The 24,765-nt window shown below is 41.7% G+C and overlaps 1 protein-coding gene and 1 long non-coding RNA gene across 8 annotated transcripts in view; one reads left to right on the top strand and one right to left on the bottom strand.

Annotated features, from left to right (window-relative positions):
* The window catches only part of LOC311516545, a 54,261-nt gene extending 31,117 nt beyond the window's left edge, over nt 1–23,144 (bottom strand). For both annotated transcript variants that reach the window (XR_014710440.1, XR_014710441.1), the window contains exon 1: nt 23,066–23,144. This is a non-coding gene — a long non-coding RNA (uncharacterized lncRNA). The remainder of the gene's footprint in view (nt 1–23,065) is intronic.
* The window catches only part of ITGB8 (integrin subunit beta 8), a 74,915-nt gene continuing 72,608 nt past the window's right edge, over nt 22,459–24,765 (top strand). For 5 of the 6 annotated variants that reach the window (XM_084620722.1, XM_084620724.1, XM_084620726.1 and 2 more), the window contains exon 1: nt 22,460–23,330. In XM_084620722.1, coding sequence (XP_084476848.1) covers nt 23,204–23,330 — 127 coding nt within the window. In that variant the 5' untranslated portion in view covers nt 22,460–23,203. Of the gene's footprint in view, nt 23,331–24,765 lie in introns of all 6 variants that reach the window. The other variant, XM_084620721.1, reaches the window with a different exon arrangement.

The raw sequence follows: 24,765 nt of genomic DNA, 5'->3' as shown, positions 1-24,765 counted from the left end.
TGCAAGGTAGTTATACGCTGGGGATGTTATGACCCTGCCGCCAAGTCCAAATAACCACTCTTCTTCTCAGGCAATATGACCTACTGGCCAGAGTCCATAGGGCTTCCCTCCTGCACAGGGCGGCATGGCCCAGTGGCCGGAGTCAGTAAGGCCGCCCTCCTGCGTAAGGTGGTATGGCCTAAATGGGGGCAGGGGCACCATCCAGGAGTGCGTTGCTGACAGGGGTAGGGGACCCCAGGCCCTTCCTACTCCACTGAGTCCCAGCCCATGGCCCTATCAGTGGCAAGCATACCTGGTGGAGGGTCAGCAGGGATCCCTCTGAAACACGCTGACTTTGTTTCAAATACCACAACCAGATCAATGTCTGGTTCCCCTGGGTTACTTCCTACTCTGTCTTTCTGCTCTGTAGTCTGCAGGCCCTCTGGTTCTCCAGGCTAGGTGACAGGAAAGGTTCCTGACAACACCTTCCCTGCTTGGGTTTCTTCAGACAGGAAGGTATTAACCTGGGTCTTGGCACACCTGGCTTTCTGGTCTGGGGCTCCGACAGCTCCCGAGTAAGAGCCTGCAACGCACATCCTCTTTCCTCCTCAGTCAGGCCAGACTGAGCTGAGATGCTCCCTCTTATACTGTGGGTCCAGTTGGTACATGCCCACTAAGAGAAAGGGGGCATGGTCTCTTCAGTCCACAGTATGGAGTTAACCACTTCCGGCCTAGTGCAGGGCAGGTATACCCCATCACCTATGTTCCCTCTAATTTTTTCTATCCATGTGCGGAATGAATTTTGTTATGTGCATCATATTGAGGTAATGTGCGGATGTGTGCCACCAGTAGAAACAAAAAACCTAGATATAATATATATATTTTAAAATGTTACCATAGGGATAATTACTCCAGCCAGGACAGGTTAGGCATTTTAGAGCTCACTACTCAAAGAATTAAATTTAAGCATGAGAGAAATAAAAAGTCAAAAAAATAAAAAAACACACTTTGAAAGAAGTATCAAGTAACAACAACAATAATACAAGTATGTGTTGGGAAGTGAGTGTGAAAGACTCTGAGACAGAGACACTCTGTGTGTGTGTGTGAGAGAGAGAGAGACACACACAATGTGTGTGAAACAGAGACACACTCTGTGTGTGTGTGTATAACAGACACAGTGTACGTGTATGTGACAGAGAGATACACAGTGTGTGTGTGTGTGTGAGAGAGAGAGAGAGAGAAATGTGCTGCCTCTTTAAGTACACTGCCCTTTTAAGTAGATCAGCAGTCCGTAGCCTTCAACAGCTGCCAGCAAGCTCTCTCCGTCCTGAGCCCTATCCTGCACTGTCGTGTCCCATCCCCCCACTCCGTGGAGATGGGGTACAGGGTTGGGAGGAGGGGAACACTCTGATATCAGCACTACTCTGTACAGCAAGCAGGAGGCTCCGAGGAGCACCAGGCCAGGGGCTCCAAGGCAGAGGGCAGGAGCAGTGCAGCAGTCGGGGAGGGACATCTGAAGTGCATGGCACTTGATAGCCAACTGAGCAACCTCCCGGCCACTCAGCTTAGAGGGAACTTAGCCCATCACATGCTTAAAAAATAAACACTGATATTATCCATCAAAATTATTTTTAAAAAAATAAAAAATCGAATTCTGCCAAGCCTAGTTATAATCCTATAATCTGAACAGCTAATGGAGATTCTTTCTTAGATCAAGTGGTAGGGGCCTTTTGGAGAAGGAGGATCTGACTTTTTTCTCTGCTCTCTCTGTTCCAAATAGCCTTTTTGCAAAGTATAGTGATAGCAGGGATGTACTAGATGGCTATAGATTTCCCTTCGCATTAATAAAGCTCCAATCTCTGCTTTTTTCTGCAAACATTATCTTTGGGGTGAGGGGTTGTTCTCTTGTTATTTATTGCCCCTTATACTGTAATAAAGCTTGATGTAGCCATAAAAAGATTGCTGTACTGTCATTTTATCTAAAAAGAGATAAACTATTTTTAAAGGGTGCTTAATCTTGTTCGTAAAGCAGTTCCCAGTAATAGTGGAAGATTGTGGATATTTTATTGTATCTTTGAAGCAGCAGTTCTCCAAAACAAGACATGTCTGGACAGGGCTTATACTATTCAAGTATTTAACTTATGTCATGAATTAAGTTCCTCCAGAGAATCTATCTGCATCTATATTTTGTCTTTGCTACAGTCCATCTCCATAGCAACATGTTTGTTCCCATGGAGAAAGAAGATGAATAATTTTGAATTGAGCCTGAAATTTTTAAAATATGGATTCTGGTTTTTATGGAATAATTCTGGACAAGATGAGCATAAAAAAGACAGAAAATACAGCTATTTTCCTGGGCTTCTTTCACCCCATCCTAGATATTTGCTATAAACAATCCTTTGGTGTTTCTTTTCCCTGATGTTCAGACTGGGAGCAGGTTTATACACATGACTTTAGCAGCTGTTATAAAAGCTGTTTGTTTGTTTTTTCATTCCAATTTGAAAAGTTCACTTATTGTATTCACTAATTGTGGTATCATACAGCGATTCCAATTTTTGGTTAGAAATTAAGATCTTAGTTTAAAAAAACTTCGGAGGAGGGGGAGGGCAAGATAGCTTTTAAAAGACTTTCAAAATAAGACAGGTCCTCTTCAGATTGTCCGCTGTAAATTACAGCTGGTATCACTTCCTGTTCATGCTTTCTGTGGTTCACTATTTGTCACACACAGCAACAATATGGCCAATATGGTTTTTTATTGTATGGTAACAGAAAACATAAGAATGGCCCTACTTGGTCAGACTAAATGTCAATCTAGCTCAGTATCCTGTCTTCTGACAGTGGCCAGTGCCAGGTGCCCCAGAGGGAATGAACAGAGCAGGTAATCATCAAATGATCCATCCCCTGTCATTCATTCCCAGCTTTTGGCAAACAGAGGTTATGGACACCATTCCTGCCCATCCTGGCTCATAGCCATTGTTCGACCTATCTTCCATGAATTTATATAGTTCTTTTTTGAACCCTGTGATGGTCTTGGCCTTCACAACATCCTCTGGCAAGGAGTTTCACAGGTTGACTGTGCGTTGTGTGAAGAAATACTTCCTTTTGTTTGTTTTAAACCTGCTGCCTATTCATTTCATTTGGTCAACCCTAGTTCTTGTGTTATGAGAAGTAGTAAACAACACTTCCTTATCTACTTTCTCTACACAAGTCATGATTTTATAGACCTCAATCATATCTCCCCTTAATCGTCTCTTTTCCAAGCTGAAAAGTCCCAGTCTTATTAATCTCTCTTCATACAAAAGCCGTTCCATACCCATAATCATTTTTGTTGCCCTTTTCTGAACCTTTTCCAATTCCAGTATATCTTTTTTGAGATGGGGTGACCACATCTGCACACAGTATTCAAAGATATGCAATTACCATGGATTTATATAGAGGCAACATGATATTTTCTGTCCTATTAGCTATCCCTTTCTTAATGATGCCCAGCATTCTGTTCGCTTTTTTGGCTGCCGCTGCACATTGAGTGGATGTTTTCAGAGAACTATCCACAATGACTCCAAGATCTCTTTCTTGAGTGGTAACAGCTAATTTAGACCCCATCATTTTATATGTATAGTTGAGATTATGCTTTCCAATATGCATTACTTTGCATTTATCAACATTAAATTTCATCTGCCATTTTGTTGCCCGGTCGCCCAGTTTTGAGAGATGCAAGTAATAAGATTATTTTCAAGCTTTTATTTCTTTTTAACATTTTATGTTTATTTCAATGCTAGTGAAACAAGAGATTGTTTGCTTAAATTTATTCGGTCACAATTCAGATAAACCTAGAAAAATTATTTTATTCTAAACTTACTAGGCACAAAAATAACCAGTGAAAATGAGAAAAATTGAATCCCTAACTATATACTCTGTTATTTTATAGTAAGATTTCATGTACCGAATTCGAAGTCTTTGTAAGTTTAGTGGTAAAATGATCCACTTTGATTTTCACTAAAACAATTTCAGGAATTCACATAGAATTGCCAGATTTGGCTGACCAAAATCAGCCTTCTTGCATTGCACAATATACCAAACTGAAAAAGCTGTGTATAAACTAGCATAGAAGAAAGACCTCTCTTTGCACGGGCAGGAGAATATTAGGGGGTTAACCTATTGAATTCAACTCAGATGATGATAGTAAATGTTTACCAGCATTATCTTATGTTACTGCTACAAAGTCAAAGCAATTCTGTAATAGTTTAAGACAAACCCAACATCTGCATCATCTGGAGATAATGGGGCTTTCATTTATTTATGCCAACTATTCAAGTTTTATATCTGACATTCAAAAAGTTTTCACAGATGGTCTATCCTAACCTGTTCTTTCTCTACATCCTCTTGGCCTGTATTTTTGTTAGGCATTTCCCATCTGCCTGTTGTAAGATCTTTAAATAGGTTGAATATTTTGGCGAAAGAAATAAATACTGTTATTCTATCTGCACATTCTTTCCCAGTGATGCCACTTCCACATTAGTGCTGGCATGTGAATTCTTTGACAAGAGGCATACAGTCGAGAAGAAAATATGGACCTGCTTTATATAACAGTGAATCACACTGTTGTATTTCCAGCATAGATTACAAACAAAAAGGAGAAAATGAACTGTCCATGATTTAGCTGATAACTTTAGATAAAGGCTGTCTGGAGACACTATTGTCTCTCTCAGGCATAATCAGTTACAAGACAGGTATTATACCATCAGCCAATAGAGAAATGTTTTTAAAATCTACTTGATATGATAAACATGTACAGTTCAGAAAATAATTTCTGGATATAAATTAGGACAGTATACTTAAATGGTATGAAAATGATTCAGGGATCTTTAATAAAGAAAGAAAGTAGTATTGTTCATCCTGATGGAGGGTGATAATATAAAAAAGATAGGTGCCTTTGCTTTACTCTTATGTGAAACTAAAGATAATGGACATGAACAACTGTTTGTAATTATTAGATTGTTAATCAAAATAGCACTGAAAGATTTCTAACTTTGAGCATAATCATTTAAAGCAGGATTACTAAGGATCAATAGCATTTATCTAGGAAAAAATATACATGCAACTGCAGTGTGGCCTTAGTTAGGAATGAACATCAGTTTCCCCGAAAAAGAATCTGTGTGGGTGGGTGGGTGTCTCTGTGGTTGCTGTGTGTACACTGCATCTCAAGTTTTAAGTCTGAAATCTAGTTTATTTTAGTTGGCACCTAGGGTGCTTGGGCACCTCTGAAAATCAGGCCCTAGCTAGCTAGCTAATATTGGATATCCTAAAACTGAAATATTCAGAATTATAAGCTGTTTTAGAACATTTTGAGCTTCAGTGCATGGAAAGGATATTTTTCTTGCAGAGTCCACTTAATGCTTGTCATTCAACAATTCTTTGTTTGAATGATGTGTGAAAAATACAGAAAAAATTAAAAGATTTTCAGCAGAATTGAGGAAACTGAAGATGTTACAGTTGCGTCTCTGACATCCTGACGCTTGCATTCAACAAAGATCTCATGCAGTATAACATCAATGTACCATGCCACAGTGGAGCAGAATCATGAACACTCACCAAATGGACAGAACAAAACTAAAAGTAGGTCAGAGAAGCATTGAAAGACAAATTTTTATGTTACTTGGAGAAGTAGAACAAACAAATAGATAAAAAGAGTGACCCAAAGTCTTGAAATATGTGAAAAAGCAAAATGAACAATAGGTTGACTATGTTGCAAAAAACTGAGGTGGATAATATACTGTATCTACAATTTTAAAAAAATATGAAACAAGGAGCCTGCACGGCAATGAGATTCCCCTTGTAAAAAGGAGAGGAATTAGTAACTTTTTCATGCTAAAAGAATATTGGAGGGTCATTAGTTAATCACGTAAAGCGATGGTTAAATAAACTTCCTCTTGTTTAGGAACTTCCTCTAAAAGTATGGAGACATCATTGGAAGCCCATGGGAATTTTGTGTGTTTTTGGATCACATAACAAGTAAATGCCTTTTGCCTATAGTCATATTGGAACCTATGGTTTACCAAAGGTTGGGGTATGTAAAATTTTTATAGGAAGGTAAACATATACAGTAACTAGTCAATTGAATAAAGTGAGCCATCCTCTTATTTATAAGACTATGACAATATCTATTTTATATAGACACACATACTATTCTATTCTATATAGTGTCTTACACTGTGCTCACCACGATTGTATCTGAGCATTTTCCAGTAGTTCGTTAAGTAATGTGACTAACATCTGTCACGTGGTGTTTGTTCTCTCATTCTCTCCCCAGGGGGAGAAGTGTGTGCAGAGGAGTATCTTGCTTTGGTATTTTTTTTAAATATACATGTTGCTATGTATTTATGTTAAAGATAGGACAAAGGAATGTGCCTTTCACTTGGAGTGGAAGGAGGTGAAGTTTGTGCCAGTCCTTAGTTGCTGTGGGAGTTCATTCCACAGTCTTGGACTGTACCATGAGAAAGTTCTGTCTCCTGTATAGATTCTTTACTCTTATTATAGAGTTCCATTGTGCCAGAGGAGTGTACAAGAGTCGTTCAGAAAGTGTCTAGCCTGACCTATTTAATTATACGTCAGGACCCAACACATTTAACACATCAAAATACTGATGTTTTGATATGCTGCTTTATTAGCAGCCATTTTTTTCATTTGTGCAGACCTTGTACAAGGATTTGTTGAAGAGAGTCAGTCACCGAAGATATGAAAAATGGAAAAGAATGAAATCAGAGCATTTCTTGCTATTGTAGGGTATTTTATGGGCATTTTATTACTTGAAAACCATAACCACTTAAAATGTGGCAGTTTAGTAGGAGTTGCTTAGAAATTCAAATGTAGCCACTTCAGAAGGCATTTTCACCACAGGGTAATTACTCACAACTGCTATTATTATTTGTGTGAGCAGACAGCCAACTTCCTTCTACATCACACTAGAACTGTACCGTTATCTCTCACAAACAAGGCAGGATTTTACAATCCAACAGAAATACTGTAACTTGGGAGATTATTTTTAACGTTTCTCAAACTAGCATTTTAAAAATCACCCATAACAACAAATGGCATGCCATTCCCTACGAAGTTAAATGTCAGACAAGAACTTATTCTAGCTCAGCGTAGGAGAGAACATAAATGATCCACTGATCATAGGTATTTGGAATATCACTGTGATATGAAGCATAGGATCAAAAGAAATATTATTCCTTGAGAGACGGCATGCCTGAATGGGATATTTGCCCAGTGATAAGTTATTTAATTAAAAACAAGTGCATTTAACAGCTCTGCTTCTGAGGCTTGGTCTACACTACAAACTTGTGTCAGCATAGGGGTGAGGAAAATCCAGTGATGTAATTATACCAGCCTAACTCCTGGTGTAGACAGCACTAAGTTGATGGGAGGGCTTCTCCCATTGACATAGTTACCACCTCTTGAGGAGGCAGAGTATCTATGCTGTTGGGAGAAGCTCTCCTCCTGACGTAGGTAGCTTCTTCACTAACGCTACAGTGGCACCTCTGCAGTGCTGTAAATGTAGACAAGCCCTAAAAATTCATTCTGCAATGTTTTGTTATGTAAGTGAACATAAATATCAATGAAATTGATATCAGTATCAATGAAAATTTACATGAAAGAAACTGTTGTCAGGTCTTCTGGGTGAAAGACTCTAGTAACCACTTCTAATAATTTAAATACCCCATGTCGCTTCTTGCAAGTGTAGGGGAACCTTTTATTGTGTCCTGGCTAAATTCCATAACGGTTAACAACATTCTGCTTACCTAAGTTCCTTTAAAAGAAAAGGAGTACTTATGGCACTCCTTTTCTTTTTGCGGATGCAGACTAACACAGCTGCTACTCTGAAACCTAAGATCCTCTGTTACTTTGATTAGATGTGGTATTCTTCACTTCCTTGGCCAAATTCAGCCAATTGCATCTAGGAATAAACAGAATGCTCACTTTCAAGGTGGGGAGAGTTGATCCAATAGTGCGTGTAAGGGGTTATAAAAGCAAAGTAGTTGCTAAGCTTGCAGTCATTGGGAATTCAGTGGGTGTATACTGTGAGTTTAATCAATATGCAGAGTGGAAGGAGTAGCAGAAAAAGCAACTGTGGAAGGTGTCAGCTGAAGCAAGCCCTTCTTACTTTAACAAACACCCATAAATTCAGCCCAGCATAAAATGTTGCAAGCCATTGAAATGGAAGTTGTACAGCCATGGTTAAAATGGTGTAAACTGCTTGGCCCCTTACACATGTTTTCTGATGTGGAACACATACAGCTACTTATATCACTGCTGAATTTGGATCACTGCTCACTGTTGTGTAAGGTTATTAGTGCCATTATAATGAACACTGCAATTTATCCTAGAGATGGCAACAGAGCATATGCTGCATTTTACTTTAGAGGTAGTTGCATTTTGCTACCGAGTAAACAAACAGATTCTTTTCCATGTATAGTTGTTAATTATGTGAAGCATGTTGAAGATTATAAAATAAATATTTGCCACTATTTGAAGGTCTTTCCCATTTCCCATTTCTAGAACTGCAGAGTGTACATTGCAGAGTCACCAATTTTCTTATGTGAAAATGGTAGGATGGTAGTCCTTATTGTGACCGATCTTGGGTACCCAGGACTATGAATTACCTCGTTACCCCGGCCTCTAGCAAGAGGGAGTCTTGTCTATGGTAACTGAGTGCTACCTTCCTAACACCATCAGCCTTTCAGCCACTCCTTGTCTGGGCTATGCGAGCCCTGACTTTGCCTTGCAGGTTAACAATAGGTGCATCCCAGTCCCCGAGTTCCCTTGAAGCATTCTTCTGTGATTTCCAGCCCCTGGCACTAGCTACTCACGGAAATCCCAGATCCTTTGCTCCCAAAGGAACAGTGTACTCCAGTTTACCAGTTTTACCTCAAATCACTGCTCCTGTATAATGCACAATACATGTGAGGATTTATAATAAAGCAAAAGAAGGTTTATTTAGAAAGAATGGAGGTTCTACTAAAAATGAGAGAATGATGGAAATGGTCACAATACAAAACAAAATCATAAAATGCAAAGTAGGGCCTACACTTACTAACAGTTACCTTTCCTATCTACTAAAGTAGCGCTCCAAAGTTCAGTCTACTGCAGAGCTGGCTGGCTCCCTAAGAACCAGGATCTAATCTTTCATGAAACACCCCTGCTCAACAAGACGTTTCCTCAGTGAATGGATACAGAGTCTCTTTCTCCACCCTGTGCTATTCTGAGTCATTCTTTTGTCTTTCTTCCCAGAAAGGGTGATCCACTGTCTGGTATAATGTTCCCTTGTACCTCCAAGTGGTTTTGATGTTTATAGTTTATCTTCAATGGTTTTCCATTGACTTTTCTGGATTGGTGAAAAAGTAGACAATTGAGCAATACATTACATAATCAGCTAGATAGGGAGGGCTGACAACTCCCTCCCGCTTGAATGGGCCAGCACTGAGACACATAATTCCCTGGTGACTCACTTTCACTCCAAGACCGCAAAGGCATAATTTTCAGTATAGTTAGATTATTCCTTACAAATCATTGTACTCTGGCCCTGCTCTGTTGGCCAGTGTGGAGGGAAGGGGGATGAAGGCAGAGTGATATCCCTCTCCTTCCTCCCCTTTCCAGATGACTTGGAGGAATGGAGAGGACAGGCAGTCCCAGCTCACAATAATTGTTACTGCTATGGGCCCTTGAGCAGGGTACAGGAAGGAGGTGAGGAGAGAGATACCACCTTGTATGCCTCCACCCCACCCATGGATGCATGCCCCAGGACTAATAAGCGCCTGACCCAGAGGTAGCAGGCCAGATTAGCAGAACAACTAAGATTTTAGGCTTAATGGGAAAAGTGTTTTTTCAGAAGCGATCTGCAGGAGAACAGAGTGGAGGCATTGTGGCTGGCTGGGCCAGGAAGGGAGGTCCCAGTTACATTCCAATGTGTCTAAATGTATATTTAGCTGACGTCTTGCTGTAAGTGTTAAATTTCTATTTAATTTTGCCTCTGGGTGGACTGGAAACTCATTCTTCTAATAGGTATTCTCTACATTGTTAGAACTAGAGTCCATAAACCGCACACAAGAGTAAATATAAGAGTTCAAATTGTAGCCCTTGGCTGCCACCTAAAGGTTTCGTATGCTTTAAGGGCACACCATCAGCTTAACATTTCCATGCATCACACTTTATGCATGGAAATGTTTTACTGCTGTTGTTATAAGCAACAGCTAAGGTCACTATAGCTGCAAGAGATTAGAGGGACAAAACTGAATTGAAAAAAATAAATCTTGTATGCATGTGGCAGCCCTCCAAAAAGTATAACTCTTCCCATCTGCACATCCTCTGGATTTGCGATGACAGATCTAAAAATGAGGAACATTTCTGGTCACACCAACTGGCTTTAGTGAAAAACAAACATACCCCACACCTTTAAGCAACAGATGGCTCTTGAGCTAATTGAGGGCCAAAGTGTTTCCAACTATCTCATGGGTTGTGCAAAGGAGGAGGGCAGTATGCAGTGGTGGAGTTAGGCATCTGCAGCCCATGTAATCACATTGACTCAGTGAGGGGCCCTCTGACATAGTGATTCAGTTACTTGAACCTGGTGACAAACACAGTGAAAGTGGAGCCAGAATGCGCCCTACCTTTGTGGAGGATGCCATTTTGTAGGAAAATGACATCTTCTGAACATGTAGGAGCCCCAGAAATGAGCTTTGCAGAGGGACCCCATGGGCCAAATGCCACTACTCACAGCAGGCAGGCACAGCTGCAGTCCTTGCATTCCCCATGGACTGCTCTCTCCGTGTATCCTCTGGAATGCAAACACTCCAGCAGTTCAGAGGAGGTAGGAGCATAGCTATCGTCCCCTTATGTACTCTCCTGCAGAACTCCAGTCTCCACTCTGATGCTAACTGCCTTGGTAACTCTGGCTAAGCCACTTAGCCTCATTCTATCTCATTTTCCCCATCTGTAGTAAGGGGATAATACCTGCCTACTTCAGAGGTGTCTGAAATCCATTATAAATTAGGACATTTCAATAAAAGGTCGGTTGTATACGGTGGAATCTTATACAAGTAAGTAATTTATAAAAGGGGGCCATGGATCAGCATTCATGTCACACTCCCCATCTGTACCCAGCCCAGGCTGGGGAAGCTAATGATCCAACCAGCGGACCAAATTCAGTGATGAATCCTGGTCACGTGCCACCTGAGGCATGTTGCACATCTGCTAAGAAGAAGAATCTATAAAAATTATTGTGGGCAATGCTACAGTTATTATTCAGATTATATAGTCAAATTGATAAATATCTCTCTAGATTGGATAATCTAATACAGTGAATCTCATACTGTGGTCCTTTTTATCACCAGTGGCACACAGAGCTGTTCCGGTGGACTATAGAATTTTGAATGGGGAACTGGGATGTTGGAAAAAAGGTCCCTGAGGAGATCTGCCCATGATATTATCCATAGAATGATAGTATAAGAACCACTGAGCTAATCTATAGTTTATAATAAAAGTTATACTCTCCTTTACAGAATTAGAGCTGTTTTAACGCACAGTCTTTTAATGTTTGGGTAATTTACATGGTACTATGCTTTAGAGAAGAAAGAAAGAAAGAAAGAAAGAAAGAAAGAAAGAAAGAAAGAAAGAAAGAAAGAAAGAAAGAAAGTCATAGGTTAAAAGAATTGTTGGGGAACTAAGAACTCTTTTTTCTGTCAACCCCTGCAGACTCTGTCTAGCATAATATTTGTTGTGAAACTAATCCTGATTCACAAACCCTAATCTACTTGGCTTCTCCACAGAGACTGATTTCTTTATTTTTGGCTTACCCTTTCCTCCTCCAGGAATACACCTCTCGTGCTCTTATGAGGAAGTGGCTTGACCATCTGGCAATGATGTTGTATTAAGAAATAAATCATGACTCCACAGAGAACTGATGGCTTTCACCCACTTGTGGGAAGAGAGTACTGACTGACATCACCACTTTAACCCCCTGTTGTTAAAAATTAAAATCCACAAGTTTCCAATAAATGCATTTTCAAACTCTGGTAGTTACAACATGTTCTTGTCCCTCTCTTATACCTAGTCAGTTAATGGTAAAGAGCAAAAAAAAGTCGCTATTGTGTTCTTCTCTTACTTGTGCTCCATATAAGGACAAGGACAGTGTCTAAACCTTCATGTTGGAAAAAAAATGCATAAGATCATGTTTGCCTTAGTGTCTTCTAAAAATATTTTCTCCCTTCTCAGAATGAATGCACAGGTTATATTTTATCCTGATATCCTGATCTACTACGGCATTTTGTTTCTTTATTTTTGTTGTTACATATAAGGTACTTGTCACTATGATATTTTTTCCGAATTATGGTGCTGATTGACTTCTCAATTACACTGATTTTATGCTAGTGTTGCTCTATTTAAATAAATGGCATTACTTATGATTTACACCAGTGTACATGAGAACCCAGTCAGGCCCTATATGCCTCCAGCCACGTGTAAACGATATTTTCTACCCCAGGTTTTTCTAAGGAAGAAATCTCAGGCTCCCACAGGAAAAGCACCTATCCTGTCTTATGTTATCTTTCCTCCACTCCCCAGGTATTCTTTTTTCAGTACTTTGTGTAACATGATGATCATTCAACTCCAGAATTCCTGCATTATTGGCTACACCCACCTCATCCAATCCAGCTCTCACATGAGGATAAGAAATTAAATTGTTCATAGAACAGGGGAAGTTTAAAAGATTCATAGATTTTTTTTCGGGGGGGGTGGGTACAGAAGAGATCATCTAATACAATGTCCTACACAACAAAGGCCATAAAACCTCATTCAGTAATTTCTGCATAAATTCTGTAATTGCAATTTGAACTATACCATATCTCTTAGAAAGACATCCAGTCTTGGTTTAAGTACTGTACATGATGGGGAAGAGAATAGAGAAAAAGTCTAATCAGATGTTCTTATCTTCTTCCACAGTTAAATTTTGGGGCATCTTCACAAATTTCTTTGCAATCTTTTACTTCCACTTGTGCCCCAAAGTTCTCCAGTCTAGTACCCCAGTTAGAGATTGTTTGCTGGTCATATCTTTCATTAACTAAATTCTAATGTGCTTTATTAATAGTTTAGATCTCATAAAATTGCTTAAAGTACTTTCAGTGTGAGATACAGAATTCATGACCTAGCCCTTGAATTCCAAGTAGCTATATGCTTTTACCACGTTGTAGTCCACAATCCCTCAGAGTTTGAGGATGATTGTCTTCCATGAAACGATAGCCAGTTATTGTTGGTGGATCCGCAGGTAGCTAATGAGACCAATCCAGGATGCACAGATCTTATCACAGTTGGGGCAGATGTTTCCTGGTGGAAGGGGGGATCTAGATTGTTGAGTCAGACAGCAGCATGTTCTTTCCTCCTTTACCGTTTCTCCATTTCCTGTTGTCTTCATTGGGTATCAAAATGCTGGGATCCTTGCCACAAGATCCTTCTCCACTTTAATCAGTCGAGGGCTTGGGTTTTCCAGGAGTTTATGTTGATGTTGCTCTTCTTCATGTCGGCTTTGAGGGGGTCTTTGATTGCTTTTTTTACCCTACCCTCATCCATTGGCCTTGGCTCAGTTGTGAGAACATGACTTGCTTTGGGAGTCGAGTGTCTGACATTCAAAGAACATGACCAGCCCAACGGAGTTGGTGGCAAATGATCATAGCTTCAAGGCTGGAAGTTTTGGCTTGGTAGAGAACACTGACGTTGGTGTGTCGGTCATCCCACTTGATTCAGAAGATCTTGTTTATGCACCGTTGATTGTATTGTTCAAGAGCCTAGAGGTGTCTACTGTACATGACCCAGGTTTCGGCACCATAGAGGAGAGCAGGGATAATGATGGCCTGGTACACAAGAAGCTTGGTTTGGTTCTTGATGTCATTATCTTTGAAGACATGTTTTCTCAAGTGTCCAAATGCTGCACTGGTGCATTGGAAACAGTGTTGAATCTCCTAGTCAATGTTGGCTGTCTGTGACCGATAGCTGTCAAGGTAGAGGAAGTGCTTGATGTTCTCCAGGTTCTCTTTGTTGATCTTGATTGCGGGAGCAGGATCCTGGTGGTTCAGAACCTGTTTGGAACCTGTTGGTGGAGTGCTTTAGTTTTCTTGGTGTTGAGCATGAGGCCTAGTTGGTTGTAGGTCTCAGAGATGTTGACTGTTCGTTGAAGATCTTCTTCCTAATGGGTGCACAGAGCTCAGTTGTCTGCATACTGGAGTTTAATGACTGATTTAGTAATAGTCTTTGTCTTGGTTTGGAGGTGATTGAGTTTGAAGAACTTGCCATCCATTCTGTATTGGATATCAGGTCCAGAGGGGAGCTTGTCAGCAATGAGGAGAAGGATGACAGCAAGGAAGATGGAGAAGAGGATTGGAGCGATGACACAGCCTTGCTTGACTAGGAAAGGGTCCGTTTCAGATCCATTGCTGATGACCCTTACGGACATTTTTTTGTTGAGGATTTGGAGAACAGCAACAAATTTTGGTGAGCATCTTTTAATGTGGAGACAGATTGAACACCAGAATCCACATGGGCCTTGACAGGATGAGGATCTTTTGTTCATGGCAGAGGAACCAAGATGATTGGAGACCACCATCCTGCTGCAGCTTTTATCTGCCTTCGCAGCCATTGAGAGAAATTATCTCTTCATCTGCCTGCACTACCATTGAGGATTTGCGGGGGTGGGGGGGTCAGATCACTGTTCATCTGGAACTTTACCTTCGATATTACGGCCTTGGGTGATCCTAACAGGAGTGCAAGACTCCTGTCAACATTGGTCTCAGGATCGTGGGAACACTCAAGCTGCTCCAACATGTCAAGGTAGCAATCCACTGGGGCAGTATACACAAATGGACTGACTGTGAACTTAGTGTAAGCTTGTCCCCACAATTTCTCGCAAAGTACTCTTCCTGTTAAAATATTAATGAGCACATCAGCTATGTCTAGAAGCCTCTCTGCCAAACTGGAGAAAGAAATGAGGAATGGATGAACTGCCACATGGTTCATCTAATCCAGTATCCTGTCTCCACTAGTGGCCTGTACCAGATGCTTCTGAGGAAGGTATTAAAGCTCTATTCAGTTATGCAATAATATGCCTGTGTGGGTCATTTCTCCCTAACCCCAGATAGTTAATGGTTGGTTTTTATTCTGGAGCTTGAAAGGTTATCTCCCTTATGAGCTATTATCTTAGCTAATGTAGTGGCATACAAAATTCATAAAATACACGAGACATTTAAAGTGTATTTTTAAACTCCATAGAGTCCTTATCTTGAAGCAAAGAGTCCTGCAAGTTAATATACTCATTGTTTGAAGAAGAGCCATGGATCTACCTTTGACTTGACTGTCCCATTGATCTAATGAGAAATACATTGTTTAAAATATTAACCATTCTACTTGTCTTTGGAATTGTGTCAGAGAAGAGTTATCCATAATGAATGAATTGTTCTTATTTCAGAACTGGGGCTCTATTGTGCTAGGTGCTGCACAAACATACCTGCAAACATGGTTCCTACCCCAAAGAGAGAGAGAAGAGTGGTGGAGAGAAAAGTAAATATATCTACACTTTATACAAATAAACACTTGTAATATTACATAAGTCAGTAAATGATTTCTCCAAATGCCTCTCAACTGCTGGACTCCACTGTTCCTTAGCCTGGCCATTAAGCATTTCCTGACTTCTTGTAGTTGTCACGGCCTCAGTGAGTCATGAGATGGGATTTGGAGGAGGAGAGGATAGCAGCTTTATGGATCAGGTCAGAGAGCGTGTTCCATACATAATAAGCACACCAAATTTCAAGATTGTAACTTTAAACATAGCACTTGAATAGTTGAAATGCCTCCCATTAGACTGATAACCTCTTGGTGACCTCTAATGGAAAAGTCAACAATTAAAGTTTGCCTTTGGATTTTTACCTGTACTTGTCAGTCCATAATTGAGTGCGCCAAATGTCATGAAACTAGCATTGTGTCTGTGAATCACTCATCCTATATGCAGTGTAGTTGTAGCCTTATAGTTGATACTATAAGGATCCTTTGGATATTCCTCTCTTTTCTGTGCTAAAACTGACCCTATATTGTTACAGGTTTGGGGGAATAACTGAGGTGTCCGGTTAAAGTGATGGGGAAGAAAACAGTGGAAAGGAGAGTAAAATAAATAGAGAAAGCAAAGAGGGAAGCCGAATAGGGGAAATAGTCTTCAATACGAAGGAGAGAAGAATTCCCTTCTGGGAATTAAGGGGACGTGAAGAGTGCACAGTTCTGATTTGTAATATGCATACATAGATTCATACATAGAATTTGATTGACTGATGGATATATAGAATAAGGGGAAGAAATGTACTGTGTGGGTGTTTGTAATGATTTTGTACCTCTTTTATTTATTTATTTTATTTTAAAGTAATGGTCCTGGTACTTAGAACACAGGAGAGGACTTCTTTCATGTTATATTTAAATCCAAATAAATGGTGAACAATATCATTCACAAATGCAACATACCAGACTCCACTGGGCTGAAAAGCAAGGAAAGGGAAGTTACTACTAAACCTGTCTCCTGCATGACAATAGTCATTGACACATATACTCAGTGAAGTCAAGAAGATAGGCTATGTACACACTACCGCTTACGGTAGAAGTTGTTACTCGGGAGTGTGAATAAGCCATCCCCCTGAGCAACATAAGTTACACCGACCTAAGTACTAGTATGGACAACTCTGTGTCGGTGGGAGAGCTTCTCCCACCAACATAGCTATTGCGGCTTGCAGGGGCTGGAGTAATTATGTTGACGGGAGAACTCTCTTTTCCTCACATGTGGATTCTGAAGTTCAGTGATGTTGACCTAGTATCTTCTTCTATGTATCTTCTCATTAATAATATCTAGCATTTTGTCCTCTAAAACTAGAAATTATTACCAAACAGTGTTATGCCATGAAAAATAAGTGCCAATGTGCAAAATGTTTACATCTTATAATGAAATGTATCACAGCTTTTTTCAAAGATGTGCAGCATATTAATCATAGAATCATAGAATATCAGGGTTGGAAGGGACCTCAGGAGGTCATCTAGTCCAACCCCCTGCTCAAAGCAGGACCAATCCCCAATTAAATCATCCCAGCCAGGGCTTTGTCAAGCCTGACCTTAAAAACTTCTAAGGAAGGAGATTCTACCACCTCCCTAGGTAACGCATTCCAGTGTTTCAATAATATTAACCATATTGGATTAGGATAATTGGAATTGTATGCATAATTACGATGGGCATGAAAAATGGTGTATCATGTAGTCTGTATCACTCAAAGAGAGAACTACAACTTTCAACAGACACATATCCTTGTGGGTTGGTAGATAAGGTTTGTCAGTCAGTGGTGAAGTGCTATTTTTATAGAAGCTACAGGTACCTCTATTCTATGAGACCAGCTGTTGAGTTTGAATAGTCCAGCTATTGCACATTTGTGGAACAAGAAGACAAGTTAACACACTGATTTTCTTTATTCTTTGATATAATGGCCACAAAAGAGATGCCTTTTAAATTCAAAGTAAAAAAGCAAAATAAGTATGATTGTATGTAACAGACAAGTATGTGGCTCTTCTATATAGTTGTGTGGCAGAAGACCAGGACCTGTTCAGATTAATGTCAATGGGAGCAAGAGAAGGCCTAAAATGTAAAACTAATTACCATAGTCTAAAAAGATAGTAAACTATTATTTAAAAAGTAATAATTCATAGTGAGGTTGTGTAGACATAGGAGATGTAGAGAAGCAGGAGAAAACTTAGAATTAATTTAGTATAGTTATATCAGAAGTTCTCTAATTTATTTTAATTGTGTATGAAGTAAACACTATATTAATGAAGCTGACTTGTGTAACTTTCATGTTTGAAATTATATATGAAAACCCAATCTTCATATTTTAAATAAGTACAAACTACATTTCCAAAGCCATACATTTCTTATGTGTAGATCAGTTGCTCTTGGTATATTAAAATATATTGCTTTTAATTTTTTCTATTATTTTGCATTTGAAAACCATAACCATATGAAATGTAATATTTTTACTATAATTTATTCTGTGCCAGAAACTGACTTGCTGTTCAGTAGATGCATGTTGTGTCTCAGGATTGAGTTAATTTCAGACATGATTTTTAGACATATTAGGTTATTCTGCTACCATATCAGATTTTATAGTGCAGTTATGAAGTCTCTACATGCTTTGAGTTGGATGAAGTCTACAGGTTCAGTGAACTGTCCATATCTATCCGTGGCAGTGCTATGCAAGCAATTCAAGTTGTGGTGACCATAGTTTTCAACTCTGTTGCAGATGGCAAGGTGATACCCTAAGATAAAAGGACAAACCTTTGGCATTTGCTCCATCCCACCCTGGGAACACTCCCCTTTTAATGCAGAGTTCTGGGGGCATGGTGTTTCTGAGAAGGTGTCTCAGATGTTTATTTCTTGGAAGAAATCTGCCAAAAATATTCATAGTTCAGGTTTGTGGTATTGTGCTCACAGGTCCTTTGGGTCTCCTTACCTGGTCCTCATGAACTGCTTGATCACCTTTCATTTGCCTAGTTTTCAGACAGATTGCATACTTCATTTATGGGGTAGATATGTTGGCCTCTCTGGACCTAAATGGAAGGTGGTCCAGTGTTTCTGTAGCCCCTCGCTGTCCATTTCACCCAAGGAAACCCATATTTAAAATTCCCCTGCACTGTGAGTTCTTAAATCCATCTGGACAAAATATTTGTTGTGCTTAGACTTACTCATTTCCTGGTGACAATGATATCAGTCTGCACAGCAAATGGTCTTCAGGCTCTGCTGACTGATCCACACTATTCTATGTTTTCAGTGTTTAATTAGTGCCTATATGTTCATTTTGGTGAAGTCCTTCTCCCCAAATTCAACATTAAAAAGATTTGGTTTTTTTTCTTAGATAAAAGGCATCTGTGGTCTATCCAGCTTTGTTTCTTCTGAGACTAGTTCCTTGGATCTCACTGTCAAAAAGATATCCGTATTTCCATCTCTCACTACTGTGATGAATAACTAGTCTCTAAGGTGCCACAAGTACTCCTCGTTCTTTTATATAATTTAAGTTCACAAAATGGTTCCTGCTATCTAATGTAGAGCAGTTTTCACTGTCATGCTTAGAGATGTTTTAATTCTGTTCAGATACAGGTAGCTACGTGACCCTTGTAGCATACACTTATAAAGCAATATTGTTGGTATTCTTCAAACCTCACTTGGATTATGGATAGAGTCCTGTGCAGATACAGAATTTTTATCCACATCAGATCTGCAATCCTCAAAAATGGTCTGTGGATATCTGCATTGTGAATATCAGCAGATTTGCAGGGCTTTAATTATGAAGAGCTCAGAGGCCAATCTCCAAAGCAGAGGGGTGCAAGCTTTCTCAGTCCCCTAGAGCTTTTGTTTCTTTTGGGATGTCCCTTGTTTTTGCTTTTATGAACTTTTTTTTTTTTTATGGAATGCATTGTTAAAGCTCTTCGGGTTTAGCTCTCATGCTGTTTGGAGGTATTTGATCCCTTCCTTGGTTCAACCAAAAACGTTTCAGTTGCTTGTTTAGCATGGCCCTCTATCTTCATCACTGCCTGAATTAGTAAGTAGTATTGCTTTTCCTCATACTACCTAATCCTTAGAGTAAGAATCTCCTGAAGGGAAATTTCTTCTCTTGTAATTCTCCTTGTCTGCAGAGACTGTCACACAAATTTTCACTCACTCACCTCCCCTTTGAGTTTAGAAACTTTGCTTTTAAAGTGGTAGGTTGTGTCTTTATAGCAGCACACAAGGGAGTATTTCATTATTTTGCTTGAAAAAGAAACTGAGGAGGTTACCAGTGGGCTGTACCACTCACATGTTCCATCTACTGATGGGGGAGGGATATGCAGGCCTCCCACAACTAGTGTTCATATTGTGCTAGAGACCCGAAGAGTGAAAATTCTGTGAGATATCCTCAAACAAATAAAATTGCAAAGTTATATTCCCTTCTAATGGAACTTTCGGACTTACAATATTTGCTTGAAAGTAGAAAACAAGCTTTTATTTGTATATAAAAACTACAAGACTACATTCAGAAAGATGTTAGCCACCCAGACAACTTTGAATAGGTTTTTGATAATGCAGGTCACCTGTAATCAGGTCGCCATTGCAGGATTTTTTTAGGTCTTGCAGACTAATTAAAATATTCCAGATTTATTTGGAGTGTCTTGACACAATTATTTAGACATTGTGGATAAGAGTGAGCCAAGCTTAGGGTGTCCCCAACATGCTTCATTTCAGTCTCAAAGTTACATAGGTTCCATACAAACTTGGCAGTCCTTCCCTTTTATTGTTTTACATCAAAAACTGAAATTGTAGAGTTATTTTATGCCAAAGGAATGGATCCCACAGCATTAAATTCCTTGAATGAATAATTTTTGTTCCCATAATTTATGAGTCTGTTTGCATTCCACATTAGGGCCTTCATAGGTTGAGGTCTGGTACCCAAAATTAATTTTAGGAAGGGGGAAATTTTGAGACAGAATGATAGTGTAGCATTTTAAAACACCAGTTTGGCAGTGGAGATGTTGGTTCCATTTCCATCTCTTCCCCAGATTTACGCTGTAATCTTAGGCAAGTGATTTAACCTAAGCTTTACTTTCTTCAATTTCTAAAATGGGGAAAATAAAATATGCTTATCTCACAGTGCTGTGAGGCTTAGTGCATTGCTTGGAAAGTGCTTTGCGATCCTCACTTTTTAAGGGCATTAGATGTGACAGGTACTGTTAGGTGTCATTTTGTCAAGAATTATGTTTCAGTTACATTTGAATGAATTATTAATTCTATACAAATCAATAACACAGACAAACGTTTATACCATTTCTGGATAAGTACCCTGTCCTACATGTCCACTGATGTCAACAATAATGGAAGCTTAAGTGTTATGGTATATTTTTAGATTAATTTTAATTTGTATTATAGTAGTGCCTAGAATCTCTGCCCCTGAAGAGCTACAATCTAAATAATCAAGAAAGACAGCCAAAAATCGAAAGAACTTGACTGTATTCATAGGCCCTTGAACTTTTGACTGATAAAGAACAAGCTGTACGGCTATGCATTTGTATCTACATGGTTTGAAACATGTCATGCTTGTCTAATTCCACATGTGGCTGCTTAGATGCACAAATCCTGGTCCTCTCAGATGTAAACAAAGCAACATGTAATCTTTTGAAAACTGAGCCCCAAAATAAATGATTTAATAAACTGAATTGAGTTAAATTTTCTTAAGAAGATTTGAGATGTTATTGTGATAGGTACAAGTGACAGAATGTACCTGGGGACAGGGAGGGAGTTTCCTAGCTTTTGCTTGAAAGCAAGGTACTTTCCACTCACTTACTAACTCACTCAGGAGTAGTCTTAACCTTTGAACACTCCTACTTTGCCTGAGGGGGTGGAAACCCAGACTAGAAGACTGCCTGAGAGGGGTGACAGGAGGAGATAAAGGAGGGGTTACAAACTAATTTATTTTTGTTTTTACCTGATCTGAGGTAGAGTAAAATAAGTATTAAAAGAGAACCAACACAGAGTGGCATGGAAGGGGGCTAGGGTATTCCCATAGGGTCACAGGCATTCCTAATGGGGACAAGGCATCCTAGGAGAAAAGGGAGCTAGGCAATCAAATGGTGGTGAACTGGGAGTTACAACTGGGCAGCACAGGTGGTGAGATATGGGAGCAGAGGTATTATCCAAGAGGTGTGTGACAGAGAGAGTGCGTGCCTACAAGGGCAGGTGCCAACATTCAGCACAAATACCCTGGTCAGGCTTCATATAGCGGGAAACCTTATAGCGACCATGGTACCCACTGCTGCCAGATCTGCCCTACCATGCAGGGTGTGATTGAGATGTACTGCCCTCTTCCCATTTTTGCACAGACGTGAGGCTAGGAGGATCCTGGGGCTGCAGAGACAACTGCGGTTCCTCACATGCAAGGGATGGGAGCAAGGGGGGCCAGGGGAGGACTGTGGGGTGGGGCGGGGGGACGGAGAAGTGCCCTGGGGACGGATGGGGGGTGGCGAGGGGAGGAGGTGAAGAGGGATGGAAGATTCCGGATGGAGGGTGCGTGAGAGCAGGGGGCCAAGGGGAAGAGGTGCCGGGGGGTGAGGGGAGGAAGTGCCGGGGGGAGCGAGGGGAGGCGGTGCCGTGGGGGGCGAGGGGAGAAGACGCAGGGGAACGGGTGCGGGAGGAGGGCGAGGGGGTGCAGTGGGGGCAGGTGCGGGGGAGGGGGCAGGGGAGGAGGTGCAGGAGGACTCCGGATGGTGGGGTGCATGGGAGTCGCGAGGCTGGGCCCCCCCCCGGGGGTGCAATGGCAGAGGGAGGGGGGGTCAGGAGGAGGAGGGGGCGGGGCTGAGGCTGGGGACGCCGTGCCAAGGCAGGCGCCCGCTCGGCCCCGCTGGATCTAGGCACCGCCGCGGAAGACGGGGCGGGGAGAAGCGCCGTGATTCCGCAGCTCGGCGCAACAAAGGGAGCCGAGCGGGGGCGGAGACTGGGCGCCCCGCCCCGCCCCGCGCGCCGCAGCCGGAGCTCAGCGCCCCCAGCACCCGGACGGGCTCGGAGCCTGCCCTGCCGCTGGTGGTCTCCTAGCAACGCGGGACCCCGCGAGCCGGACTCGCCGCACGCCGGCGGGGGCAAGGGCGGCCCGCGCGCCCAGAGCCTTCTCTGCTCCCGGGGAGGGGCAGCCCGGGGCCACCGACCCTGCCCCGGCAGAGCCCACCTGGCGGGCCGGGCCCCGCGGGAGGGTGGTGCCCTGAGTCGGGGGGGGGCAGCGTAACGCCTTGCTTCTGGGGCTTTGCCAAGTGCCGCCGCCGCCGCCGGGCAGGGGGAGACAAAAGCCCTTTGTGAGCCGGGCTGGGGGCGGATGGAGGCACCCGCCGTCCCTGCCCGGAAAGGACCTGGCTCCTGCTGCCGCCAAGTGGCTTTGCGCTGGGCTCGGGGGTCCCTACGCTCCCCCTGACATGCGGCGCCGCACGCCGCCCCTGCCCTGCCTCCTACCTGCGAAGGGTGCGTCCCTCCTCCCGCTTCTCCTCCTCCCCCGCAGCCGCCCGAGCCCCCGGCGGGGCTGAGAGCGAGCGAGCCGCCCAGCCGAGACTTGGCCGCCAGGACAGGGAGAGGTGCCGTCTGCTTCGCATTATGTGGATCCCACTCCTGGCTTTTCTTACTGCTGGAATCGTCTCTCTGCAGAAATGCCAACGAGGGCCTGGCCCCATGCTGCGGGCAGCCAGTGTGCTCGCAGCTGTGCCGGGGCTGTGCCAGCGCCGTAAGTTGCCGGGCTTTGTTTTGGGTCGGTTTTTTGCTCTCTCGTGAGTGGGTTGAACGGGGGGCAGGTGAGCAGCTGCCGGGCAGGTTTGGAGAAAGTGGCGCCTGAAAGGTGCAGGGCTCCTGACTCATAGAAACTGCCAGCAGGAGCCATAAGTCTTGGGGAACTTGCACTTGACAGCTGGAGGGTTGGAGATAGGTTAATCCTGCAGGATCCTTCCCCGTGTGCCTTGGGAACGGGCTCCTCCCTTGAGGCCAGGTGCATCCTGCCTAATTCCTGTCCCTTTGACGTTGAATCGACTTTCTAAAGAAAACTGCAGGAGGAACAACGTTCCCATCGGAGCAGCCCATAAGGTTAAGGAGAGAGAGAGAAACTCTGATAAAGAGTTTCATGGTGCCACCCTCTGTCTGCACGTACAGTGTGTGTTATTCCTATGTGCTGTTTTCAGTATGGATAATGCAGGTCATTGTAGCGCTAAATGATGAAGCAAAGGTACAGTTTATAGTCAGAGTGAAAACATTTAACTGTTTCATCAATACTGTTCAGCCCAGTAAAGGGTGATTGTTTCTTCCCCTCATACTTCCCCACACCCCAAGAAAGAAAAAATAACATTAATGTTGAGAGAGAACTTAAATTCCTTACACAGGTTATACAGGTGGTATTCCAACAAGCCTTAGCCCCAAAGTGCAGGCTATAGGGCGCTGACAGGCAGAAGTTCCATTGACTTCAATAGGGGTCCTGCATGCAGACTGAGGGCCATGCATGCAAATGGCTCTAAATTCATAAAGCAATTTAGTCATGAAATTAAATCCCCTCCCCCCCACCTTTAACCTCCTGCACTAGAAAAGGGTTTAACCAATTTTAGTAACTTTGTAGAGTAAAATGTACTCTTAGGTATTAAAATTGTATACCAAGTTTCAGCCTGGAGTTAATTAAAATGTCCAAATTATAACCCTATAAAATAAGATTTATGATGGGAACAGCATCTTAGCTTTAATTAATTGTTGTATATGTAACAAGCTAATGTCTAATTCAATAAGATTTACTCAGTACTATTAAATGACATAACAATGGAATAACTTCAGTTAACTTTCATGGTGTGGGTTTTTTTGTTTTGTTTTTGGCTTTGTTTTTTTAATTAAAAATGAACCAAACTAAATGTCAATGAGAAAAAAAGTTTAATATCAAGTTGCTTATGAAACAGTGACATCCTGTATTTGGTGTCCTCTATAAAATATGAATGATCACGTTCGCCCTGAAGTTTTGACCTATGACTGAGCTGAGTTCAACATGGGCTGGGCTTGAGGGAGTGGCTGCAGTGGTTCTTAAACACTTTTGTATTGGTGACCCCTTTCACATAGTAAGTCTCTGAGTGTGACCCCCCCCTTATAAATTAAAAACCACTTTTCAGTATATTTAATGTGATTATAAAAGC

Source organism: Lepidochelys olivacea, assembly GCF_965140295.1.
Source record: "Lepidochelys olivacea isolate rLepOli2 genome assembly, chromosome: 2".
Classification (NCBI taxonomy): Eukaryota; Metazoa; Chordata; order Testudines; family Cheloniidae; genus Lepidochelys; species Lepidochelys olivacea.
This window is presented reverse-complemented; position numbering and strand designations above follow the sequence as displayed.